The sequence below is a fragment of the Pelophylax lessonae genome (assembly GCF_965119305.1).
Source record: "Pelophylax lessonae genome assembly, chromosome: 10".
Classification (NCBI taxonomy): domain Eukaryota; kingdom Metazoa; phylum Chordata; class Amphibia; order Anura; family Ranidae; genus Pelophylax; species Pelophylax lessonae.
This window is the reverse complement of record NC_138777.1, coordinates 237586080-237613254: the sequence shown is the minus strand read 5'-3', so window position 1 is coordinate 237613254 and position 27175 is coordinate 237586080. Positions and strand designations below refer to the sequence as shown.

General features: G+C 46.7%; 1 protein-coding gene across 1 annotated transcript in view; it reads left to right on the top strand.

Moving 5' to 3' along the window:
• ANKRD11 (ankyrin repeat domain containing 11) overlaps nucleotides 1-27175 on the top strand; it is a gene marked incomplete at its 5' end in the record, with an annotated part of 72555 nt that overhangs the window by 23614 nt on the left and 21766 nt on the right. Inside the window, 4 exons of the mRNA XM_082271060.1 lie at nucleotides 11126-11296; nucleotides 19642-19845; nucleotides 24976-25118; nucleotides 25964-26111. Of these exons, the coding sequence (XP_082127186.1) occupies nucleotides 11126-11296; nucleotides 19642-19845; nucleotides 24976-25118; nucleotides 25964-26111 (666 nt within the window). The remainder of the gene's footprint in view (nucleotides 1-11125; nucleotides 11297-19641; nucleotides 19846-24975; nucleotides 25119-25963; nucleotides 26112-27175) is intronic.

The window sequence follows — 27175 nt, the reverse complement described above, 5'->3', positions numbered from 1 at the left end:
TCCTTCTCAAAGGGGAGCCTAGGGACAGGTAATCAGGGCACTGATTACTGTAAAGTAAAAAAACAGTGCCCACAGTCAGTGCCCATCAGTGCGGGATATTAGTACCTCCTCATCAGTGCGGGATATTAGTACCTCCTCATCAGTGCGGGATATTAGTACTTGCTCATCAGTGCCGTCTCATCAGCACACATCAGTAGAGAAAAATTACTTATTTTCAAAATGTATTCACAGAAAATAAGAAACTTTTTTTTTTTTTTCCAAAATTGTTTTTTTCTTTTCATATGGGTACAGTGTAGCATGACCGCGCAATTGTCATTAAAAGTGCAACAGCGCTGAAAGCTGAAAATTGGCCTGGGCAGCAAGGGGGTGAAAATGTCTGGTATTGAAGTGGTTAAAGTTTGTGTAGGGAAGCTGAGCGTCTGAACCCAGAGAAGGTGGAGGCTGGTAGACTGGAGGTAATATAAGGCATTACAAAGTCTCAGCATTATGTACTACTTTAATCAGCCCCGGAAGGTTTTACCCCCTTAATGACCAGGCCATTTTTTGTGATTCGGCACTGCGTTTGACAGTTGCGCAGTCGTGCGACACTACCCAAATACAATTGATGTCCTTTTTTCCCACAAATAGCTTTCTTTTGGCATTTGATCACCTGTGTGATTTTTTTTTTTTTTTTTTTTTTTTTTTTTTGCTATAAACAAAAAAAGATCGACAATTCTGAAAAAAACAATATTCAATATTTTTCACATTCGTCGTTCTCTCTCCATGGGGAGCGATCGCAGGTGCCCGGCAGCGATCGTGGCCACCGTCCCCATGAGTCATGTTACCGTTAGCTAATGGGGGCGCGAGTGCTCACCCCTAGGAGCGCTCCTGCGAACTACCATGCAGGTACGGCCGTTGGTGCAGGCGAGCCAGCCTGCCGCAGTATACAGCTCCTGATCAGCAGGCCCCAGTATACAGCTCCTGATCAGCAGGCCCCAGTATACAGCTCCTGATCAGCAGGCCCCAGTATACAGCTCCTGATCAGCAGGCCCCAGTATACAGCTCCTGATCAGCAGGCCCCAGTATACAGCTCCTGATCAGCAGGCCCCAGTATACAGCTCCTGATCAGCAGGCCCAGCCAGTATACAGCTCCTGATCAGCAGGCCCAGCCAGTATACAGCTCCTGATCAGCAGGCCCAGCCAGTATACAGCTCCTGATCAGCAGGCCCAGCCAGTATACAGCTCCTGATCAGCAGGCCCAGCCAGTATACAGCTCCTGATCAGCAGGCCCAGTATACAGCTCCTGATCAGCAGGCCCAGTATACAGCTCCTGATCAGCAGGCCTGGGTTGTACAGCGCCTGATCCTGCAGGCCCGGGTTGTACAGCGCCTGATCCTGCAGGCCCGGGTTGTACAGCGCCTGATCCTGCAGGCCCGGGTTGTACAGCGCCTGATCCTGCAGGCCCGGGTTGTACAGCGCCTGATCCTGCAGGCCCGGGTTGTACAGCGCCTGATCCTGCAGGCCCGGGTTGTACAGCGCCTGATCCTGCAGGCCCGGGTTGTACAGCGCCTGATCCTGCAGGCCCGGGTTGTACAGCGCCTGATCCGGCAGGCCCGGGTTGTACAGCGCCTGATCCGGCAGGCCCGGGTTGTACAGCGCCTGATCCGGCAGGCCCGGGTTGTACAGCGCCTGATCCGGCAGGCCCGGGTTGTACAGCGCCTGGTCCCCTGACAGCTCCCATCACATTGGTGAAGTCAGTGGCTTAGCATACTGACCAGGGAGCAAACAGTTGTATAAGACTCCAATAGCCGCTCCAAATTTCTTTTAGCAGAGGTTTCCTTCACCAATGTGCTGTAGGAATGAGGTGGGTTTGGTAGTCGGGATGTGCGTCTCATCCGATTGTCATGTGCATTTCATCTGCAGACTTGACGGTTTCCCACATCTCCTGCAATCTGATTCAGCTCCGGGAGGCCTTTGTAATTAGTAAACAAGATCAGACTGTTGCGTGAGCAATTAGAAATGTGGGAAGCAGGTTGTATCCCCCCTCCCCCCCTTCCTGTCTTTATTGGGTTGTTTAATTCTTGTTCATGTGGTTGCCGGATTATCAGGACACATTTCAGGCATGCTTCTGTTCTTTACAGAGAAATCAGCCCTCCAGCTGAATAGCAGGCCTGTCTGCATGCATGTTCTCAGGGCTGCGCTTTGAAACCGATGAGCAATTTCTTGCTGTATAATCATTTCTGTGGTGTTTTTCCTTCCCGCCTACCCTCCAATCATCACATTTGCTGTTGGAAATGTGGGATTTAGTGTATAGCCGTATACCATTCATGTGGTTGCAATATCAAGTTGGCTGCTCCCTCCTCTTCCGTGTCCTGTGCTGATCTTACAAGCTGCAGACTTTTCCAAGACGCACCACACATGGGGGAGAGTCTTGTGACTGCTTGTCCAGTGCAGACTCTGAAGAGCTACAGAGAGCATCCCTGTGTCTCCTCTAATGCTCTTTACATTGTGGCTGGGGTCAGTGGCTTCCAGTAGTAGTCTGATGGCTAGCTTGCAAGCATTGTCCTTTCCAGAAGAAAGGGTTAATAGTTACTCAACTCTGAAAGACGAGGAACCGTCTGAAAAAGATCAGAATTTTGACACGAGATGCAAGAAAATGTAAAGTCTTGAATTGTGATTGGCTTGTGAAAGATCGGCATTTGTTACATTCAGCTTTTATTGTATTTGTCAGCCTATGAATTCATGAGAAGCTCCCTTCCATATTACCGGACACATCAAATTTTTGAAGGTTTTTAGATAACCTACAATGATAGATTGAATTAAGACTGTACTTTGCTCTCAGTATAATGAGCCATACATCCCACTGCCTATGTGTCAGCTGGGAGCCCCCCCCCCCCCACACACTTCTTACCCTTCCTCCCAGGCAAGTTTGATGTTCCTCTGCCCCCCCCCTTTTTTACCCCTCTGCCCCCCCCTTTTTTACCCCTCTGCCCCCCCCCTTTTTTACCCCTCTGCCCCCCTTTTTTACCCCTCTGCCCCCCTTTTTTACCCCTCTGCCCCCCTTTTTTACCCCTCTGCCCCCCTTTTTTACCCCTCTGCCCCCCTTTTTTACCCCTCTGCCCCCCTTTTTTTACCCCTCTGCCCCCCCCCTTTTTACCCCTCTGCGCGCCCCCCCTTTTTACCCCTCTGCGTGCCCCCCCTTCCTTTTACCCCTCTGTGCGCCCCCCTTCCTTTTACCCCTCTGTGCGCCCCCCTTCCTTTTACCCCTCTGTGCGCCCCCCTTCCTTTTACCCCTCTGTGCGCCCCCCTTCCTTTTACCCCTCTGCGCGCCCCCCCTTCCTTTTACCCCTCTGCGCGCCCCCCCTTCCTTTTACCCCTCTGCGCGCCCCCCCTTCCTTTTACCCCTCTGCGCGCCCCCCCCTTCCTTTTACCCCTCTGCGCGCCCCCCCCTTCCTTTTACCCCTCTGCGCGCCCCCCCTTCCTTTTATCCCTCTGCGCGCCCCCCCTTCCTTTTATCCCTCTGCGCGCCCCCCCTTCCTTTTATCCCTCTGCGCGCCCCCCCTTCCTTTTATCCCTCTGCGCGCCCCCCCTTCCTTTTATCCCTCTGCGCGCGCCCCCCTTCCTTTTACCCCTCTGCGCGCCCCCCTTTTTACCCCTCTGCGCGCCCCCCTTTTTACCCCTCTGCGCGCCCCCCTTTTTACCCCTCTGCGCGCCCCCCTTTTTACCCCTCTGCGCGCCCCCCTTTTTACCCCTCTGCGCGCCCCCCCTTTTTACCCCTCTGCGCCCCCCTTCCTACCCCTCTGCGCCCCCCCTTCCTTCCTTTTACCCCTCTGCGCCCCCCTTCCTTCCTTTTACCCCTCTGCGCCCCCCTTCCTTCCTTTTACCCCTCTGCGCGCCCCCCTTCCTTCCTTCCTTCCTTTTACCCCTCTGCGCCCCCCCTTCCTTCCTTTTACCCTCCCCTTAGTATTTGTAAGGAGAAAAAAATCATGCGACTAAGACTGTGCATGCTCGTAAATGAAGGAATACGTTACATTGTATTCAGTCTTAGCAGAATTTTCCTAACTTTAGTAACCTTTTGGTTTCCATATGAGACTAGCATGCATCAAAAACGATAATTTGTCTGATATTCTCATTGCGTGTTTGAGGCATGAGGCTAGACCCAAGAGTATACAGAGCGCCCAGACCTGCACCGCTCTACCAAACTAACTAGGGATCGACCGATAATCGGAGGCAGATATTCACTTTTTTGAAGTATTGGCCACAAATTTGCCAATATGACGGATATTGCTTCAGAGGGTTGTACCGGGGTGATGCCTGCAGCTAGAGGAGTCACCCTGATACCGTTTAGAGCAGACGGTCTGCTGTCTTGTAATGACAACAAATGCGGCTGAGAAGAGATTGTCATTAAAAAAAGCGGGGGGGGGGGGGCACATCCATAAAGAGTACCTGTCACTGCTATTACTGTCACATTCCCCCCCCCCCCCCGATCCCTCCATAAAGAGTACCTGTCACTGCTATTACTGTCACATTCCCCCCGATCCCTCCATAAAGAGTACCTGTCACTGCTATTACTGTCACATTACTCCCTGATACCTCCATAAAGAGTACCTGTCACTGTCTATTACTGTCACATTCCTCCCGATCCCTCCATAAAGAGTACCTGTCACTGCTATTACTGTCACATTCCCCCCGATCCCTCCATAAAGAGTACCTGTCACTGCCTATTACTGTCACATTCCCCCGATCCCTCCATAAAGAGTACCTGTCACTCCTATTACTGTCACATTCCCCCCGATCCCTCCATAAAGAGTACCTGTCACTGTATATTACTGTCACATTCCCCCCGATCCCTCCATAAAGAGTACCTGTCACTGCTATTACTGTCACATTCCCCCCGATCCCTCCATAAAGAGTACCTGTCACTGCCTATTACTGTCACATTCCCCCCGATCCCTCCATAAAGAGTACCTGTCACTGCCTATTACTGTCACAAAGGGATGATTACATTCCTTGTGACAGAAATAAAAGGGATCACATTTTTTTTTTTTTTTTTTTAAAGATCGCATAAAAATTGAAATGTGCAGAATATCGGCCTGAAGGGTGGCTGGAAAATCGGCCTTGAAAAATAAACGCTATCCGTCATTCCCTGATACAAACAGCGGCCTGTGTGGCCGTCCAGATGTCTAGGTGCTTAGAACGGTTTGGCAGGAAGGGTTACACCTCAGGATGAGGGGGAGGGGTTGTCAGCAGCATGTTTGATTGATTTGGATCCATTTCAATGTTCACTAAAATAAATGTATCTAAATGTTCCGTGTTACATCACTGATCAAATCTGGTCACCAGAAATGTTTATCTCTGTGTAACACATGGAGGGAAAACCTGTAAAGCTGCAGAATGTTAGTGGTTGTAAACCCTCCATATATGTGGCCTCAGGTGATACACAGAGATAAAACAAATCCTCCTACATAAGTTGTACCTGTTTATCTGCCACCTCTCTAAGTGCAGAATTCATACGGCTTGTCTGAGCTTTTAGAAAGCGGAGGGGTGGCGGAGAAGAACTGAATTTGTGCTCAGTGAGAGCTGATTGGAGGGAAGGGACACAGAATAAATTCTATACCCAATATACCTGATTTGGTATGTCTTAAAGTGGTTTTAAACCCTCCATATACTCAGTGAAGTCACTCCTTAGTTGATACACAAATGACAAATCCTCCTAGAAGTTGTACCCATCTTTGCCCCTACATTTAATGTGCATGTTTTTAATGCTTGTTAAAAAATGTGTTGGGGAGCTGAAGTTACTCTGCAGAGCTCAGAGCTGGTGGGAGGGATAGGACACACCCCCAGTACACAGGAACAGAGCTAAGGCTGTCAATCACAGGCTATGGACCGGAGCTCCCTCTCACGATGTCAGATATGCAGATAGCAGAGGAAAGAGGCAGCAGACAGAAATAGCACTCAGTGCTCTGGACTGAGACAAGTACACACTATAGAGGGATAGGCTTTGTTCAGATTTCATGTCTGAGGTTTACAAACACTTTAAGCTAAAATATCTGTAAAAGGCGGTTTGAATACTTGTGAAAGAACATTGTATTGTGAGGACCTTTGAAGCGTTGGATGCCCTTTACCCCCCTGGCTGGTTACGTTCCCCTCTGTGACTGCGATGACTGGAGCAATGCTGGCTATTATAGAATTTTTTTTTTTTTTTTGTTCGGATGATCATTGTTTGCTTGGTGTAACAGTCCTGACGGTTCTGTTCTTCCATAGTAAGGGGCAGGAAGAATCGGACAAATGTTCTGTAATATTTAGGGATGCACCGAATATTCGGCGGCCGAACATTATTCGGCCGAAAATAGAGAAAATAGCACTTTCGGCGTTCGGCCGAATAAGTCAAAAGGCCGAATAATTTTGAACCAAACAATGTCAGCTTCCGCCCTGACCGCTCACCTTCCTCATTGCGGCTTGCGGCTCCCTTCTCCCACGCCGCCGATGTCCTGTCCGGCCGCGAGTAGGGGGTGTGACGTCACGCGCGCGTCCCGCCCCCTGCTCCTGATTGCGGCTCCTTCACACTAGGTCCACGCCCCGCCCCCCTGTTCGCGGCTTTTGGCTCTGGCTGCAGTTCAGGTATGTGATGTGGAGCTGAGCACATTTGGGGGAGAATACGGTAGCTGGCAGCTGCACAAGCAGTGTGCAGACTGCCATATGTTGTTGCCACTTGCCATGCTCATTACATTAGAGTGCCCTATAAAGTGCCCCTTAAGAAAAAAAATGTGCCCAACAGAGTGCTCCCTTGACATAAAATGTGGCCATCAGCGTGCCCCTTATTTTATGCTAAGGGACATGCTGATGAGCATATTTTATGTTAAGGGGCACTCTGATGAGCATATTTTATGTTAAGGGGCACTCTGATGGGCATATTTTATTTTAAGGGGCACGCTAATGGGCATATTTTATGTTAAGAGCAACGCTGATTTAAATGTTTTGTTTTGCCCATCAGAGTGCCCCCTAACATAAAATGTGCCCATCAGCGTGGCCCCTAACATAAAATGTGCCCATCAGCGTGCCCCCTAAAAATTGGAAAAATAAATGGAAAAAATGCGAAACACCGCGTTCGGTATTCGGCCTTTGGCCAAGCATTTCATTATTATTCGGCTTCGGCCAAGAATTTCATTTCGGTGCATCCCTAGTAATATTGCTTTATGTGATTTCTATCAGATCGCTGGAAGTCATTGTCTGCTGTGAGCATGGATTGGCTGGTAACAAGGTCACATCAAGTTCACATTGCCCACTTTATGTTCACACGAGTGTTTCATGTCTGTGTGCGTTCTCATGGAGAGATGTGCGATACTTGACTGTGCGTTCTGTTACTTTCCGGGCCCAGACCCCATGCACAGGACTGGGTACACTGCCCAAGTCGTACAAGTAACAATCATGGTGGTGCTTTTATAACAAAAAAATAAAAAAAGAAAGGTTGTGGAGACTGGACAATCACTAAGCATGAGCTCCGGTGCTGGAATTATTGCTCTCACTCTAATGGATGCGGCGATACGTCACGTGTGGTGGGATCCCCACTCCTATGTGTGCAGGCCCTACGTGTGGGGTTTGCATTGGTGTTTCAGCACCCTGTACACGTAGGGCCTGCACACATAGGAGTGGGGATCCCACCACACGTGACGTATCGCCGCATCCATTAGAGTGAGAGCAATAATTCCAGCACCGGAGCTCATGCTTAGTGATTGTCCAGTCTCCACAACTTTTTTTTTTTTTTCTTTTCTTTTTTTTGTTATAAAAGCACCACCATGATTGTTACTTGTACGACAATAATTGGATATTGTAACTGTACTCATACCTGTATGAATACAGAGGTTAATCTGCAATCTATCACATGATCTCGTCAGTAGGCAGGGGCCATGGTGGATGTGGGCATTTGAAGTCCGCTTATGTTTACTTCCGGGAATCAGTGCAGTTGTCTGCCCAGCATGCATCTCCCAATTTTGCGCCTGCGCAGTGTCAGTGTGCAGGCGCACTGTTAGTACGCAGGCGCAGTGACACTGCGAGGCGCCTGAGAGTCAGCTACTGTTGGGGAAATTACATGAGACGCCGGTTTTCCCAGGAGCCTAAGGGATTTGCCTAGGCAGCCAGAGCGGAAGTGCTGCATGCACAGATAAAAATAAGGTATTCAGACATAAAAAAAAAAAAAAAAATGATCTATTTATGAATGCACTGCGGGAGGGCATGTGGACTGAAAGCAACTTTTAAAAATCGGTGGAACTTTGCTTTTAAGGAATAATTTTTAATTAATAAACCTGCCATACTCACCTGCTCTGTAATGGTTTTGCATAGACCAGCCCTTATCTGCCTTTTCTCAGGTCCGCCACCTGCACTCTGGTCCCCCCTCTTTGCCGAGTGCCCCATAGCAATCCGCTTGCTGTGGGGAACTTGTGCATGCTCACCCCCCAGCTGGCTCTCTGCATCCATAAGACTGAGCACACGCCTCCTGCTCCCACCTCTCTGGCTGTGATTGACAGCAGCAGGAACCAATGGCTTCGTTTTGTGTTTACATTTTTTTTTTACATTTTTCTCCAGTACAAAAGTTAAAAACGCATTTAGTATCCAGAAAGATAAACGAGTCCATTGGGTACCTAGTCTGACAGATACCCGCTTCCGCTCAGATCGCTAAGGCAACTCAAATGAAAGTAAAGCCGGCCATAGACAGAGCAAATTTCTTCACACCACGGGTTGCGGGAAAGAAATTTGCATGATTCCTCAATCAACACACAGTGCTGACAGGAATCCCTCCTGCCGAGCCATTGTATTCTTTACTCACAATGGAGGAGATTATTGCTAGCCGCTCCTTGTTTTACCCAATTGATCGATCAAAGTAGTACATTTAGCCTGCCCATTCACGGTTCAAATCTCGGATAGTTTCTGCTGAACTGGCCGGTCTAAAGGCCCGTACACACGATCCGAAAATCGGACGAAAAATGTTTGTGAAAAGATCGGACGATAATCGGATCGTTAGTACACAGCTTACGAGAGGCGATCACGACAGTTCGCCCGATATTATCCGGTCGTGCAAGCATAAAAATTTTGATCGTATATAGCACATCGTACGATAATCGTATTATCAGTATGTTGTTCGTCCGAAAAAAAATGTTGAGCAGTAGACATCATTTCCCCTCACACGCTACGGCGTGGTTACGCATACCGGAAGCTTTTGAATCATCGTCCGAGAAAATTAGTATCTTAAGTAACCTCTCCCATTTGCGAATATAATTGAGTTCCTAGCAACCAAACAAAAACGGACGGAGCGTCGTCCCATTTTCGGATCGTGTGTACTGGGCATAAGGCACTACAAAAGAGTTTATAATTTTACCTACCGGTATGCTAACAATAAAGATTACATGTAGATTGAATAAAAAATCTCCTAAACATGCACCGATTTAGGAGATATTCACCTGATTGGCAGCCGGTGACGTCACCGGAACACGCGTCCTGAAAGAACAGCAACCCCATGCCGTTCAGAGCTCTGCAGTAGCAATGACTCCATGCACATACCGGGGGGGGCTGCTGGCTCGGCCATTCACGCAGCCACAACCCACGAACCAGGAAGGAAGACCGGGTGAAGATTAAAGCCTCCAACGCCGAAGGGACTTTTTTTTTTTTTTTTCTCATTCACTACCACTTTAAATGTTCTGTGTTTTGTTTGGTTTTGCAGTTCTCTGCACTATTTTACTTGAGTTGTACATTAAAGCCTAAAACAAAGTGGAAAAAATATGTATGTATAGATATAGAGAGAGATGGAGATATATATATATATATATATATATATATATATATATATATATATATATATATATATATATATATATATATATATATATATATATATATATTTGTCCAGCACAATTGGTGAATTGTCTTATAGAGTAATATTGGTTGAGCAGTGATGATTTGCATCCTCTGCAGAGCTGTCAGTTGAGTTTGAATCCATACGATTGGAAGAGGGTTTGTAAGTACGATCTTTCTTGTTGGTGTTCATATTGATGACCTTTAAAAGAGAAGTTTGGGATTTAGGAAAAAAAACATACCCACCTAGGTGGATGCATCATCAATCCGATTCTGCATCTGTCCCCCACCAGCTCTGCACTGAGATTCTGCATCTGTCCCCTGCCAGCTCTGCACTGAGAACTGAGCGATCAAATGTTGCTGATCGCTCAGTTCTCAGCAGCCTGAGCACAGAGCTGGGGACGGTCAGTGGCCCTCTGCCCTGCTCCTCCAGTGCTGATTGGATTGCTTGGCTGTGGAGGGGGAGGGAGGGGATGGCTCAGGCTCTCATCTGACCGCTGAGGTGCTTTCCATGGGGGTGCTCGTGTGCTCTCTCCCGAGCCCCGTTGCTGCATCCCATTGATGGCAGGACCTGAACCTGCATCCCCCCCACCCCCCCCCCCTTCTTTGATTGACAGCAGCGGGAACCAATGGCTCCCAGTGTCCCAGGCCAGCATTTGAGAACCAGAAGAGAAAGGAGAGGGAAGCTGTAGACGGCCACAACGCTGGATCCAATGAGGGCTCAGCTAAGTTTAGGAGGTTACATTTTTTTTTTTTTTACCTTAATGCAAGGAATGTATTGAGGTAAGAAATGTTTCTGCTTTAGAACCACTTTAAGGCCTCATGCACGCGAGTCAATGAATTTATGCTCCACATATGCCAGAACTTCTTCCTCGAAGTACGCATGTTGATGCCCGTATTGTGTTGTGTAAAAGTATTCTGCTGGCCAAAATATTAATCTGCCCATTGGAATACATTTATGCACATGCGTGTTTATGAATGTGAATTGTGCTCATAAACTCCCCTCAGATCGCACCTCTGGTTTGTTTTTATTTCGTTTTTTTTCTTCCTGTAAATGCCGGTGTGCATTGTGGTCACTTAGGCCACCATAGAGGTGCGTTTACAGGTGTGAAATGCTGAATGCCTCTATAAGCGGCTGTGTGTAATGAGCCCTAATAAGGGATTCTAAAAGCAGAAATCTACATTGTGTTTCTTTTTTTTTTTGTTGAATTACTGAAGAGAGACGATGAAATCTGTTACCTGACACGGACGCTGTGCTGATCTGAATTTCTATGTTAACCAATCATTTGTCTCTTTGCAGAAAAGCAGGGTCCTGAAAGGAAACGAATCAAGAAAGAGCCTGCCAACCGGAAGTCTGGATTACCTTTTGGCATTGGACTTACGGGAATCCGGGCCGGGTACCCTTTATCAGAGAGGCAGCAGGTCGCCTTACTTATGCAGATGACAGCAGAAGAATCTGCAAACAGCCCAGGTAACCCACATCGGGGGGCAGTCTGTGTGAATGCCGACTCTTTCAAAGAAAGCTGGTCAATGCCGTATAACACAACACATTTGGTAGAGCTTAGAGACTTGGTGGGTTTGTCACATATCCTGCAGCTGGGGTTGGAGTTTCTCCATATTCTGTTACAGCAACATTTCCAGTGTGATTGGCGACTTTTCCTCCTCCATTCATAGAAACCTTTCACACGCCTGTGATTGGCACATGAAGAGGAGGTGAGGCTTTAGGATGACATCTCTTGGCTGTACGGACAAACTGCTTTATGGCTTTTTTCCTGTGAATTCCCTAAACAGCTGTTCACACCACATGCATCAAAAATGCATGGAAAGTAAGTTCTATGGGTTCCAGTGGCATAGTTCACAACAGTGCAGTGCTTTCCTGTGCATTTCCAGAAAAAAAAGTACAACATGCTGTTTTCTTCCTGTACAGAACTGTACTGGGACATGGTAAAAAGCATCAAAAATGCACTGGACCTCAGTACAGGGAAAGAAAGCATCTGAAACGCAACAAAAACTCGTCTGGAGGATGCTTTTTTGTTGTGAAGGGGCACTTGGGGTTGGTTCCCGCCACAATTTAATGCTTTCTTGATGCGTTTTTCATGCATTCCATTTTTTGTCATCACAATTTTGGGATATGTGCATTTGGATGCATTTTGCCACATTCCAATCTGAAAAAATACATCCTATTGCAGGAACACACGGAACTGGTGAGAACTAGGACCATTGGAATCCATGTTAAAGTGATATTCAAGGCAAGTTATGTCTTTAACCACTTCCCGCCCTATAGGCGATTGATGGCGGGAAGGTGGTTGCATTATCCTGACCGGACGTCATATGACGGCAGCAGGATAATGGGGGGCCCGCAGAGCGGCGATTGGTGTTGTGGCGTGTCACTCTGTCGTAGGCTCTTTACCATGTGACCAGCTGTGTCTGCACTGGTAATCAGATCATTGATTACCAGTGCAGACCCTTAGGGGGGGTGCCACTAGAACCACCAGGGATGCCCACCCATGGCCACAAGGGATGCCCAGCCATGGCCACAAGGGATGCCCAGCCATGGCCACAAGGGATGCCCAGCCATGGCCACAAGGGATGCCCAGCCATGGCCACAAGGGATGCCCAGCCATGGCCACAAGGGATGCCCAGCCGTGCTCAGGGAGCTCGCCAGTGATCAAATACCACCAAAAGAAAGCTCTATTTGTGGGGGAAAAAATGACATAAATTTGGTTTAGGTACAGTGTTGCACGACCGCGCAATTGTCATTCAAAATGCAACAGTGCTAAAAGTTGAAAATTGGCCTGGGCAGGAAGGTTGTGAAAGTGCCCAGTATTGAAGTGGTTAAAAAAATAACAAACCCGTTCTACTTGCCTGCGGTCTCATTTTCAATGATAAATCACTTAATCGATATTTTAGTAGATGATAAATCATGCGATTGCTCAGACGTGGAACGATCACAGGTCTGTGTATGGGCACTTTAATTGCTTCAATACATTCAGTCACTGGCCTGGCACCTGTAGAACGCACATCGGGTGCTGTGACTTCACCTGCATGCTTGTTGCTGGTCAGTGAGGAAAATATTGAAACCAGACTACTAGGTTAGCATTAATCATGTTATCTACTCAGTGCAAGTTCTTTATTATTAGAAGACATTCGGAGTTCTCAGCCCAGCACATTCCAGCAGCTGGCATTTCCTTAGAAAAAAAAAGTCCATTGTCTAATATTATTATAGCTCTGTTGACTTCAAAGGAAGAACGTGTTCTGTATTGTCTCCAAAGTAGCTGCTGGTGGCTGAGGAGTGGTTGCTGAATCCTCCATTACATTCTCATGTTTGAGGCAAGAAGCCATGGCGTGTGTGTTCATGGAATACACTGTGGTCTGTGTCTTAACCACTTAAGCCCCGGAAGATTTTACCCCCTTCCTGACCAGGGCCAATTTTGCGATTCGGCACTGCGTGACTTTAACGGACAATTGTGCGGTCGTGCGACACTGTACCTGAATGAATTTGACTACTTTTTTTCCCCACAAACAGAGCTTTCTTTTGGTGGTATTTGATCACCTGTGCGATTTTTTTTTTTTTTTTTTTTTGATCATGTGCTATAAACAAAAAAAGAGCGTCAATTTTGCAAAAAAATAACTATTTTTCACATTTTTTTATGAAATTCCTCCCCAAAAAAAAGTAAAAATCAAAATTTTTTAACATTTTCTGCCAATTTGTTTTATGCTACCTATGTTTGGTAAAAAAAATCGCAAAAAGCGTATTTTGATTGGTTTGCGCAAAAGTTATTGTGTTTACTAACAAAGGGAAAGATTTGTCATTTTTCTTTTTTTTTAACGCGTAATGGCGGCGATCTGCGATTTTCTTTTTTTTTTTTGCGGTACTGCGACATTGCGGCGGACAGATCGGACCCTTGACTGACATTTTTGACACTTTTGGGGTTACCAGTGACATTTCTACAGCAATCAGTGCTATACATATGCACTGTTACTGTAAAATTACACTGGCAGTGAAGGGGTTAACTTTTTTGAGAGGGAGGGGTTATGTGTGTCCCTAGGGGTGTGATTCTAACTGTGATTGGCTGTGGCTTGAGGTGTAGGAACAGTGATCAACGGTCCTACATAGTAGAACCGTATGATCACTATTCCCACACAGGGGAGAATGACAGGCGGCTTGTTTACATCAGCCGCCTGCCTTTCTCCCTCTGCACCGTAGATCGCCGAGTGACCGGCGGACAACGGGTCTGCCGGTCGCGGGGGGGGTCCGCCGGTCGCGGGGGGGGGGGTACGTGACCGCGCGGGAGCGCGCCCTCGCTCCCTAGACCCTCACAGGCTACCGACGTAGTACTACTCCTCTCCAGCACCCACTAATACCTGAGCCCCATCTCTGTCCAACGATGGCCACAAGTCCCTCGGCCGTCTGGGACTCTCCCTCATTGGCTGAGACCCAGCTGCGGTGCCATTGGCTCTTGCGGCTGTTGATCATTCAGTTAGCGAATCGGGAGAGCGAGGCGGGGGGCACAGCTGAACCACAGCTCTGTCTGAATAGACCCTGGGAGACTCAGCTCGGGTGCCCCCCCCTAGCAAACTGCTTGCTGTAGGAGGGGCTAGGTGCAGCAAAAAGTGACCTGAGAAGAGGATCCGGGCTGCTCTGTGCAAAATCAGCTGAACAGAGGAGGGAAAGTATAACGGGTTTGTTAAAAAAAAAAGAAAAACTATCACTTTAGAGCTGAATTCCAGGAATTCAGCCACTTTGTAGAAAGTAAAGGCTCACTATGAGCTAAGTCCAAGGAGCTGCCTGACATCTCCCGGACTTATCTCTATATCGGACATGTTTATTGCTCTATAAGACCCAAACGCTCTCCTTTTTTACTTTTGAAAGCAAAAGATCAAAAAAGCATTTTTGATCTTTTGCTTTTAAAAAAAAAAAAAAAAAAAAAATCCTTTTCTTCTGGCCTACATCGTAAGGGACTTCATGGAATTGCTCAGGTCCTCCTAGATCATAGAGGCAATCAGACAATCCTGGTCTCCGTTACCAGCTGTGCGAACCGTCAATTTCCCGTGCTCGGCGATAAGCCCAAGAAACACCAGCAAGCAACGGAAAGGGAGGGGGGGGGGGCAACCAGGGCACAGGGCAACCCCTCCCCGCTCTTTTTGAAAGTGATCCAGCTGCTAATTTAAAAAGCCAGTCGGGGGATAACAGTCCAACATATGTAAAGTGATATAGGATTGCAACTGAAAGTCCTTCAATGCAAAAAAACCCCAATAAAATTGGCATAAAAAGTCTCTATAGTGAAAAAAAGAAGTGATGAGTCCTAGATGAAAGGAACCACAAATCCCAGCAGTGGTGGAGTATCCTATAGAACTTCCGTTGATGAAAGAAGATTGTAAGGTAGGCTGCTTACCAGATTCCCATGGTCATCTAATTTAATAGATGAACCACATAGACCCTTATAATGATCCCACAGGACAGATCCAGCTGGAGCCGGTTTTATATGGCCAATCCACACAAACCGAACAGTAAAGCCCATAGGAGGCGGTCCAAGAAGGAAAAAATGCACATGACGCAATAACGTAACAACAAGCCAATTTATTAAAGATTGCACTTACTAAGCATAAAGAAACTCTTGCAGAAAGCAATAATCGGGTGCACAAAAAGATCCAAGTTGCGGCGTCCCGCATGTAACAAGTAGACATCTCTGGCCGGCGTTGGGGGCGTGGCAAATCTCGCCGTTTGGTTTGGTGTGTACTGAACTGTTCATTTCCATCAGATATGGGATTGGTTGTCAGTTTTGGGTTGAGGTCCTGAGCTGTGCGGCACGGATTTGAGGTCGTCTTATTCCTGCCATGGACTTGTCTGTGACATTACTTTCCACAAATGTTCCTCTGCCTTATATTCTGCTTTTCCCAATCTTTTCCTGAAAACGCATCTTGTGAAACCTACAGAAAATATCCGCTGTTTAACATAACCGCTTTCTTCGAGGAAGTGGCAGTTTGTGTTGTGCAAGCCTTTGTGGTAGATATAAAGTTTGTAGCTTTGCCCCCACAGAGAGATTCCTGACATTCTCCAGAGGAAAAACAATCTGATTGGTGCTGGGAGAAAAATGGCTGAAGCCAAGTTTGGTGCAAGTGCTCCCCCTTGTGTGCAATCCTCCTACTGCAGCTGTAAATACCATTACATTTATGGCCTTTGTTGTCTGCGGCCATTGAATAATTATTCGTCAGTCACACAACTGTCAGAAAAGATAAAATGGTTTATATATCTGAAAAGTGTTAAGGCAAAATCTGTTTTGGTTAGCCAAATAATTTCTATGAGATTATTCATTTAAGATAAGTGGAAGAACCTGAAAATGGGAAGATGCAGACCATGCATTAGACTTGAGGCTGGCTTCACACTGCAGACGGCTGACAGCAGGGGGTCCGGTGCGTCCTTGTTCTCCTTTTCAGGGATGAATCCGGCCCAAATTTTTGGCTGGATTCAAACTTGAAATAGAGACGCACAGGACTCCTGTGTAATCCGCTCCGCAGCCTTAGATCTAGTGCATGATCTGCAGGTTCTCCCACTTTTCTTGAAATATTCTCATAGAAATGATTTGGCTAACCAAAACAGATTTTGCTTAAAGTGTGAACCCAGCTTCAAGAGCAGTTGGGTTCATTTATGATTAGGCTGTTTCCTGAAACCACCTGGCTGACTTGGATATGCAGACTAGGGATCGACCGATTATCGAGGGCCGATATGCACTATCCCCGATATATCGGTATCGGCCCCGGAGGTTACCGATATTACCAATATTACTGTTTGTAAAATCCTAGCATCCACTTTATTAGTGTTTTACATGTCCAGTGTGTGTTTTTGTAATCTAATAGTGTGAAATACCTTCATTACATCACTGCTCGGCCCTTCCGTGACCCCCAGCTGTCAGTGGGGGAGGAGAGGACAGCAGAGAGGGAGATGCAACAAAGGTATTTCACACTATTCTAATCTAATACCTGGCACCTCTGTGTACACTGCAGAGGGGAGGGGCTTCTGTGTACACTGCAGAGGGGAGGGGCTTCTGTGTACACTGCAGAGGGGAGGGGCTTCTGTGTACACTGCAGAGGGGAGGGGCTTCTGTGTACACTGCAGAGGGGAGGGGCTTCTGTGTACACTGCAGAGGGGAGGGGCTTCTGTGTACACTGCAGAGGGGAGGGGCTTCTGTGTACACGGCAGAGGGGAGGGGCTTCTGTGTACACGGCAGAGGGGAGGGGCTTCTGTGTACACGGCAGAGGGGAGGGGCTTCTGTGTACACGGCAGAGGGGAGGGGCTTCTGTGTACACGGCAGAGGGGAGGGGCTTCTGTGTACACGGCAGAGGGGAGGGGCTTCTGTGTACACGGCAGAGGGGAGGGGCTTCTGTGTACACGGCAGAGGGGAGGGGCTTCTGTGTACACGGCAGAGGGTCGGGGCTGAGATCCTCTTCCGACAGCTGAGAGGAGAAAACAGCAGAGTGGGAGATTAGCGAGTAGAGCCCAGAGCAGCGATGTAATGAAGGTATTTCCCACTATTCCTGGCAGGGAGAGAAGGGAAGACCGCACATTACAGCTAAAAGACCTTCCCCACATGTTCAGTACCAGATTCGTGTCAATTGTCTTTATTTTTCAAAACTTTAAATGTACAAAATATCGTCTGATACCGATATGCAATGGCCAAAATATCGGTATCGGCAACAAAAAACTGATATCGGTCGATCCCTAATGTATTAAGTGAAATAAGTTTGCTTTTTGATGAATTAACTGTTTTCCTTATTTCTTAGAACCGCTTCCATCTGTAATCAGTAAAGCAGTTTTATATTTCTTATTTACTGATTTGTGTTGGTTGCATCCAGCACCCTGGGATCTCAAAATCTTCTTTTCTCAGCTGGTTGCGTCCTCTGTCCCGCCTCCCACGCCTCACTCCTGGCTCCTCCTCATGATTGATAAAGGGAGGGGCTGGGCCAGACCACCAATTGGGGAGGTTGTTGTGGTTTGCTGGAGAACCATATCCTGGATGGAAGACTTGGTATGCAGCAACCTGGAGCTCGCCTTGTTCTCTGCGGAGAGCACTGATCAGTTTTTTTGTCATATTACTCTTTAAAGGAATTTGTAGAAGTTTGATTTGCAGTTTTCTAAATCTGCTTTGTTTATAGGAAACGTAAGATACTGTCATTCTAAAAAATGCTAACCTCTCTGAAATGCCAATTGCCTGGCTGTTTCTGGCTTAATTTTTTTGATACTGACCCAGAAAAAGTGTGGCTGATCAGTGGGTGAGAATAGAACCCTTAAAGAATACGTTTGCTTTTTAAAAATGCATATTTCTCTATCGTCGATTGACAGACGCAGCTCCATATCCTCTTAGACCATAGGCCTAGGGCAGTGATGGGGAACCTTGGCACCCCAGATGTTTTGGAACTACATTTCCCATGATGCTCAATTACACTGCAGAGTGCATGAGCATTATGGGAAATGTAGTTCCAAAACATCTGGGGGGCTAAGGTTCGCCATCACTGGCCTAGGGTCTAAGAAGATATGGAGCTGCGTCTGTCAATGGACTTCAGACAAAAGGATTGTACGGTAAGTACAAAAAAGATATATATATTTTTTTTGCGGGTAAAAAAATGTGCAGATCGCTGGTTGCCATACAGTTCTGCAGATCTGTCAGTGTATCTGCATGCCTGTACATCCCGCAGGAGCATGCAGATGCACTGGCAGCAAGGATCAGTGAACTGCCATGGCGCTCCACAGCACTGTGGTAGTTCTTGAGAACTACAAGCCGACAACCGCAAAGGATGTTGGGGCTTGTAGTTCATTCACAAACAGAGCTGTATGAATAAATGACATGGCTGTGTGGGCAGGGCTGTTTTCGAAAAGTGACAGCTAGTACGGGAAATTTCTCCCTTTACTACTGTCACAAGGGGGTGGGGGGAAGTGGCTGCAGCACTGGGAACATGTTACATGTTCCTCCCTAAAAAATGGGTGGAGCATGTTACATGTTCTCAAAGGTGAACTTATCCTTTAAAGTGATTGCCAACACTTTTTGTAATTTTTTTTTATTATACTTGCCCTCTCTAATTGTTTTCTTTGGTCCCCCACTGCCCACCATATCAAGTTTGCTCCTGAACTGGCTGTGTGTCCATAAACAGACAGGCGCTCAACCCTGTACTCCTCCCCCTCCCTCACTGGGTTGAAAAAAAAAAAAACCTTCAGTGCCGGTTCACATTTGTGCAATGCGGGAACGCTGCGAATATGCAGTGTGATCCCGCATCGCATCTGCACCTCTGGCAGTTCACACTGCCATATGCGATACGCAGGGGGTGTCAATAGTTAACGACACCCCCAGTTGTGATCGGATATCGCAGTGCGATCTGCAAGTTCGCACAGAATCGGATCGCACAAGTGTGAACCACTATGCGATCCGATTCTGCTGTAGGTAAAAGCCTCATGTGCGAGTTTATTGCGGATGCGGTGCAAATTCAGCCATACAAAGTGTGTGGCTGAAATTCGCACCGCACATGAGATTGCATGTAATTTAGAAACAGTGCGCTCCGAATTACATGCGATCTCCGCAATCGCACTAATGTGAACCGGGGCTCAGTCCCTTTTTTAATTTGCATACTTTTTCCAGGTCAGTGACTCAAAATTTTAAAACCTTTTGGCGCCACGTTGCACCAGAAAAGCCAGGGAAATCTGGTGTTCTTGGAAGTAAAGGGCAGCATTGGCAGCCTCCGTATTTCTCACTACACATTTCCTTTAAAGTAACTGAAAACCCGATTCCACACTCAATTTTCAACCTACCTTTGTTTGTTTTTTAGTTGATACGACACCAAAGCATCCTTCTCAATCTGCAGTTGGCCAGAAGGGGACTCCTAACTCCGCCTCCAAAACCAAAGACAAAGTTAACAAGCGAAATGAGCGGGGGGAGACCCGTCTTCATCGGGCCGCCATAAGAGGCGATGCACGGCGAATCAAGGAACTAATTAATGAGGGGGCCGATGTCAATGTTAAAGATTTCGCAGGTAACTAATTGCATTTTATTTTGATTCTCCCAAGGTAAAGGTGTACTCGTGGTTTTATGGTGCTGACTTTTGTGGGTGACTCAACAACTAAAGGTGAATGGTTGCATAGTAACCGGCCAAATTTCCGATCCTTGTATGGGCAGGTTGGTTTTACTGAAGTCAGTCAACCTAAAGCGGATTTCCGCCTCCCCTTCCAAAAAGTCAGCAGCTACACACTGCACACGCACATTGTACACACGCAGGAGCTGCTGACTTTTAATATTAGGACACTTACCTGTTCTGGATAAGGTGCCGCCGCCATTGCCGGTAAGGTAAACTGGCAGTGAAGCCTTGCGGCTTCACAAACGGGACCCTACTGCGCATTCCTATTGGCACGGCGGAGGAGGGGGCTGAACTTCCGAGGGACGGCGCCGTATTCCGGAAGTGTGAAAGGGTACCTGTCAAAGGTACCAGTTACCCCTCTCCCCCCTGAGAGGTGCCAAATGTGGCACCAGAGGGGGGGGGGTTAACAAAAGAGAGGAAGTTCCACTTTTTGGTGGAACTCTGCTTTAAGTACAACCAGCCTGTTTTTTTTTTTTTCCTTTCATGCAGTCACTGCTGGGGGGGTTGGGCTATAGCTGCTGGGCAGTGATCATTGTATTCTAATGGCTGGGAAACTACCTGCTGTCAGAATACAATAGTAAGGGATCCCCCCCAGCACTGACTGTTGGGGGAATGAAGCAGTCTTCTTGCCTTTCACTCCTGGCTGATGGAAAGAAAACTGTATAGTGTATGGCTTGCTTAGATAGCTAAAGCACTAAAGATTTGATTTGTGTAGATGTGACATTTCATGCTTACTATTTCATCCGAATTCATCTCTGCTAACCAGAAACAAGTGCCTGCAATGGATAGACAGAATGGAGACCGAATATCAACGAAAATTCCAGAAAAATCACATGATACAAATATTCTAAATGGAGTTGCAGTTCAGTGAGTAAAATAAGTATTTGATCCCCAAGTACAGCATGACTCAGTACTTGGTGGAGAAACCCTTGTTGGAAGCACAGAGGTCAGACGTTTCTTGTAGTTGGCCCCCAGGTTTGCTCACATCTCAGGAGGGATTTTGGTCCGCTCTTCTTTACAGATCTTCTCTAAATCCTTAAGGTTTCTTGACTGTCGCTTGGCAACTTGAAGTTTCAGCTCCCTCCATAAATGTTCTATAGGAATAAGGTCTGGAGACTGGCTAGGTCACTTCATGACACGAACGTGCTGCTTTTAAGGCCGCTCCATGACCCTAATGTGCTTCTTCTTGAGCCACTCCTTTGTTGCCTTGGCGGAATGTTTTGGGTCATTGTCATGCTGGATGATTCATCCATGACCCATCTTCAGTGTTCTGGCTGAGGGAAGAAGGTTGTCATCCAAGATTTTACAATACATGGCCCCCGTCTATTGGCCCCTCAATGCAGCAACATTGGTCTGTAACTTTAGCAGAGAAAACGGCCTCAAAGCATCGTGTTTCCACCTCCGTGCTTGCCTGTATGAACGGTGTCCCTAGGGTTCATTGTCAGCATTTTTCTCTCTTCAAACCGAGTCCCCCTCCTCAAGGAGGAGGAAGGAGGGGTTCCCCTAAGGGGTTGGGACTTTACCGGCACTCAAATAGGACAAAAGTATGGATATCGTTTTTTTTAAAAAAAATTTGTAACAAATTTTTATGACAATTGATTTAAAAACAGCAAAAAAATATATACATATACAAGCAAAGTGGGCAAGCAGATGGTACAGAACAACGCAGTAGTAGAGACGTGCAAATAATATACAGTCAAATACCCAACGCGTTACGCAGCAATTCGCTTCTTCGGGGGTATACTAGAATATTGCACATAGATTTCGGAGTAAGAACATAAAGACATGTTAGAGACATTACAGTATATCTTATAACTTGGTATAGTCTTAAAGGGGGGAGAGAAACTCTGAGTACATACTTGCTTTAGTCTCAAACTGCGTACAGATGATTTTGCTTGCACATATTAAAACCAAAATGGCAGACTCTGCACCTTCTCATGTGTTCCTGGCATAATAGAGGTAAAGGGAAGGTCACTACTAGGTGGAGAGGACCTGTGACTAAAGAAATAGTCACGCTCAGGATGCTGAAGGTTTTTTGGGGATCCCGTCCACAACAGATGATTGCATACGGCTGGAGTCCAAAAAAGGGGGTTCAGGTATAGAGGTGACAACCGACTGTATTTCCTAGAAGTATAAATAATGATGTTCCAAAATGCAGATATGGGTGGGGTCCAAACAAAAAATGATGAAAGGGTTGGGGGTGGGTGGTGATTGGATGTAGATGAGGAAATGAGGTGTGCATATCTAGAAAATGTGTGTGTTAGAACACCTAGAGCCAGGCATATTGGGAAGGTTCCGGTGCAATGTGTGTATGGTCAGACAGATTGGATGACTGACCATGATAGCAAGAGGAGTGCTGGAGTGAGGGAATGGACAATATAACCAAAGCTGTTAGCTAGTCATGCTATGATCAGCAAGTTTAAAATGAAAAGGATGAAAGGAAAGGAAAAGCCAGCATGCAGCAATGGAGTACATACATAGAATTAAAACCAGCATGTTACTTACAGCGTGGAGCAGAAATTCAGGAGAGCCAAGTCCAAGTAACGCCGTGTCAGCAGACACGGTAGAAATGGAATGAGTAAGAACAGTGCAAGCTATGATATAGCTTGTCAGATTGAGGTAATGCAACACAGCTGATGAGTGTAAGGAGGGGCTGGGAGTGTACTATGCAAAATAGCCTGAACCTAATAGGGCTCCCTGGGAGGTCGGGGCTCGACGCCGCCTCCCCCTCCGTGTGATGCGGAGGGGCGGGGCCACCGTCCTCCTCGCACAAGGCAAGGGAGCGGGACCGCCATGAAGCCGTGGCCAGCCCACATCCTCCCACCGGCACGGAGGCTTCCCTCCCCTGTACACACGACAGGGAGGGGAGTGACGAGCGGGGGTATATGGGCTACAGGTGCCCTGGATGGACAAAATACCCAAAGCACGTCACAGTGGCGCTTCCATAGGAAGCGGTCTTGCCCGTGCCGGGTCGCATGCAAAACTAGATGGGCGGGAAGTGTTTGCAAGAAATAATGTACCAACAAATACTAATATAAGTGTCTTGGCAAAAAATGATGGCAAAGGAGACATATGGGACAGATAGCCCAAATGCTATCCTCTAATGCCGCAGCAAACCAAATGTGTTAGTGATGTGGGAAACAAGGGAAGGTGCAGAGCCGCCAGAATGGTATGCAAAGAAGAATAATCAAAAGGCATATAAACATTGGTCAAAATGATGGTATACAGACAATGGAGAATACACAGACATGAAAAGTATCACATAAAGATAAAGGCAATTCAAAATGCAAACGGAATTACATGGCAAATAACAATACAATGTACAGAATTGAAAATGTGAAGAAAGAACAGTAGAAAAACAAAGGGGGAGGGGGAAAAATGGGAGAAAATAAGGGGGCAAAAGCCGATCAGGGCAGGTGATCGCTGGAAGGATGGTTATTTTTCCATACCACCTGAGGAAAAACCTTCCAGGAAAGGTCTGAATTAAATAATGTCATTTAAACCCGGGGGCTGGGTGGCTTTGTTTACTATCCACCTGAGCTCCATCTGGAGCAGGACCTTGTTCCAGTCCCCTCCTCTGGAGCTCGGGTGGATGCGGTCAAGTATGAGGAACTTGATTTTGGGAAAAGAAGGCACATTTAGTCATGCCAATGAACATCAACATGATTCAGAGGAGGATTGGGAGAAAGTGCTGTGGTCAGATGAGACCAAAATTGAGCTCTTTAAAATGAACTAGACTTGCCATGTTTGGCAGAAGAAAACTTCTGACTATGACCCTAAGAACACCATGCCCTTCAGTCACCATGCCCTTCAGTCACCATGCCCTTCAGTCACCATGCCCTTCAGTCACCATGCCCTTCAGTCACCATGCCCTTCAGTCACCATGCCCTTCAGTCACCATGCCCTTCAGTCACCATGCCCTTCAGTCACCATGCCCTTCAGTCACCATGCCCTTCAGTCTCCAATGGAGGTGGAAACATGATGCTTTGGGACTGTTTCTCTGCTAAAGGTACAGACCGACTTTGCCGCATTGAGGGGCCAATGGACGGGGCCGTTTATTGTAAAATCTTGGATGAGAACCTTCTTCCCTCAGCCAGAAATATAAAGATGGGTTGTGGACGGTTCTTCCAGCATAATGACCTAAAACATACCGCCAAGGCAACAAAGGATTTGCTCAAGAAGAAGCACATTAAGGTCGTGGAGTGGCCTAGTCAGTCTCCAGACCTTCATCCTATAGAAAATTTATGGAGGGCGCTGAAACTTCGAGTTGCCAAGTGACAGCCAACAAACCTTAAGGATTTAGAGAAGCTCTGTAAAGAGTTTACCAAAATCCCTCCTGAGATGTGTGCAAACCTGGTCACCAACTACAAGAAACGTCTGACCTCTGTGCTTCCCAACAAGGGTTTCTCCACCAACTACTAAGTCATGTTTTGTTTGGGGATCAAATACTTATTTTACTCACTGAGATTACATTTGTATTATGTGTTTTTCTGGATTTTTGGTTGATATTCTGTCTCTATCATATAAAATACATCTACGATAAAAAATTATACACCCGCCATTTCTATGTAAGTGGGCAAACTTACACAATCTGCAGGGATCAAATCATTATTTTCCCCCACTGTATCTGTGCACCTCTGTTACAAGCACCAATGTTGGGTGGAGTAGTGATTTGTAGGGGAATGGATTCCGGTGTGGTTGGGAGAGTTGTCATCTCAGCCAGGCTACTTAGATCGGTATTCACTCTATTGGGACATCCCTGCAAGCTGATGTTTGTTCAGTGTCAGTCTTTGTGCTCGTGATATAGAGACTAAGCGATTTGGTGTAACAGTATTTACATTGGTTGCTTTTCTTTTTTCCTTAATGTAGCGGCCTCTAATGGATTTGAATTGTGAAATCTAATGGAGGCCATGACCTTCTATTTGATCAGGAAAGGGCTGTGTTTAGTCAGTTTGCAGTAGTTACCTGATGTCAATGGTTTGTGTAACCGTTGTTTAGATGGTTCAGCCCTGTTTTTTGTGTTTGCAGGTTGGACGGCCTTGCATGAGGCATGTAATAGAGGTTACTATGATGTGGCAAAACAGCTCCTGGCTGCGGGGGCAGAGGTCAACACCAAGGGCTTGGATGACGACACCCCCCTGCATGATGCGTCCAACAATGGTCACTTTAAGGTAATTACTTGTATTAAAAAATACATTAACATCCGATCCTGGGGTTTCAGATTCGGGGAAATTATTAAATTGTAAATCTGCACCCCCCGGCTTACTCAAGCTTTGTGTTTCCTAACTCTTTTCTTCCTAAAGAGTAGTCCAGATTCCAGATATTCTTAACACCTTGAATCCGGCTTTTCCTAGTTTAGTACCGCTGGGCTTGTATACATTGATACAATTAGGTAAAATACAGATCAGTGGTTATTTTCCATACAGATCTGCATATATGTAAGAGAAATTCAGCTTTTCCCTTCAAAGTGATTGTAAAGCTTCAATTTATTTTTCCATTAAACACATGTTATACTTGCTGCTCTGTGATGGATTTGCACAGAGTGGCCTGGATCCTCCTCGGGTCCCACGTCAGCACTCCTGGCCCCTCCCTCCTGTCAGGTGCTCCAACAGCAAGCAGCTTGCTATGGGGTCCGCCAAGCTGCGGACGCAGCCATTGCTTGGCCCCGTCCCCTGATCTACTTACTGGCTGTGATTGACAGCAACGAAGCCAATGACTCCCGCTGCTGCAAATAGCCAATCAGGAGTGCGAGTCCCCGGAGAGGCTAGGCTCTCGTGGACATCGCTGGATTGAGAGGGGACTTGGGTAAGTATGGGAGGGGGCACCTAATTGCGCACTTTCTTCTACTGTTCCTACCTCCCCTTTCTCTCCTTCATTCTTTCTCCACTTCCACTTGTCTTTAATGGACCCCTTTTGTATGTTTAAATCAAATACTATTTCATGGAGGTCTTTCATCAAAGTTTGGGAAATTGAATCTTCTCAGATGTGTGGTCTGATAGCTGTGTCTACATTCCAGGTTGTAAAGCTACTGTTGCGGTATGGAGGCAATCCTCATCAAAGTAATCGGAAGGGAGAAACCCCTTTAAAAGTTGCAAATTCTCCAACCATGGTCAATCTTCTCCTGGGCAAGGGTACCTACACCTCTAGTGAAGAGAGCTCGACTGGTAAGTGGAAATGAGTTTGAACATTTTGCTCTTAGAGGTTGTAAACCCACTTTAAATGCGTTTGCCTATAGGTGCTATAAATATCTCCTAAACATGCACAGTTTAGGAGATATTTACAGTGCATGCAGCCGATGACGTCATCTGCACATGCGCTCTGAAGGCACGGTCACCCGTGCCGTTCCTTCAGAGCCCTATGCCGTGAACGGCGGCTCTCGTGCGCATGCGCGGGAGTGATATAATCGCGCCCCCGGCCAATCAGATGGCTGGAGGACGTGAACAAGGAAGCAGGACGGTCGGACATGTCGGCCTCCCTGTCGCTGAGCGGGCCGCACTACGAGGGCTTCGTTTTAAGGTATGTATTTCATAATGAGCTAGTATGCGATGCATACTAGCTCATTATGCCTTTGTCTTTACAGGGTTTTTTTTCTAATTTTTTTTATGTGGGTTTACGTCCTCTTTAAAAGTGCGAGCATATCTCTGCGTTAAATTTGCAAAGCTACCAAAGTGAAGTGAAATCCCCAGGATTCCAAGGGGTTTAGAATAACTGAATTTGGGCTCTTATTCCCTCATGGCACAACATGCCTTTCCTTTCCTTGTGCCAAGTAGTGGTTTTAACTAGGCTATCCTGCAAGTGTACCCCTATAATAAGCAGATTGCTATGGGGGCACACAGTAGAGGTGGTGTCGGCACCAGCAGGGGGGGGACCCCAGAAGAGGAGAGAAGGAGCTGCTCTGTGCAATACTATTGCACAGAACAGGTAAATATAACCTGTTTTAGATTTAAAAAAATAGACTTGAGACTTTAATATCGCTTTAAGAATAAAGCAAGGAGTTGAGAACAGGTGAAGGGTTTGCAGTTTGGACAGTCAGTACTGTGATGTTCATACCTGTACAAGTCGGAAAGATCTGTCTGCTTCTGGTTTTACTAATACCAGAATTTAAAGGGCATCACCTGGCTGTGCAATGTTTAATTGATAAATTGGGTGAATTAAATGAACAATGGAAACGTTGGTAAACGGAAGTATTTCCACACTGTATTTAGAAATCTGTCGACCACTTTATTCT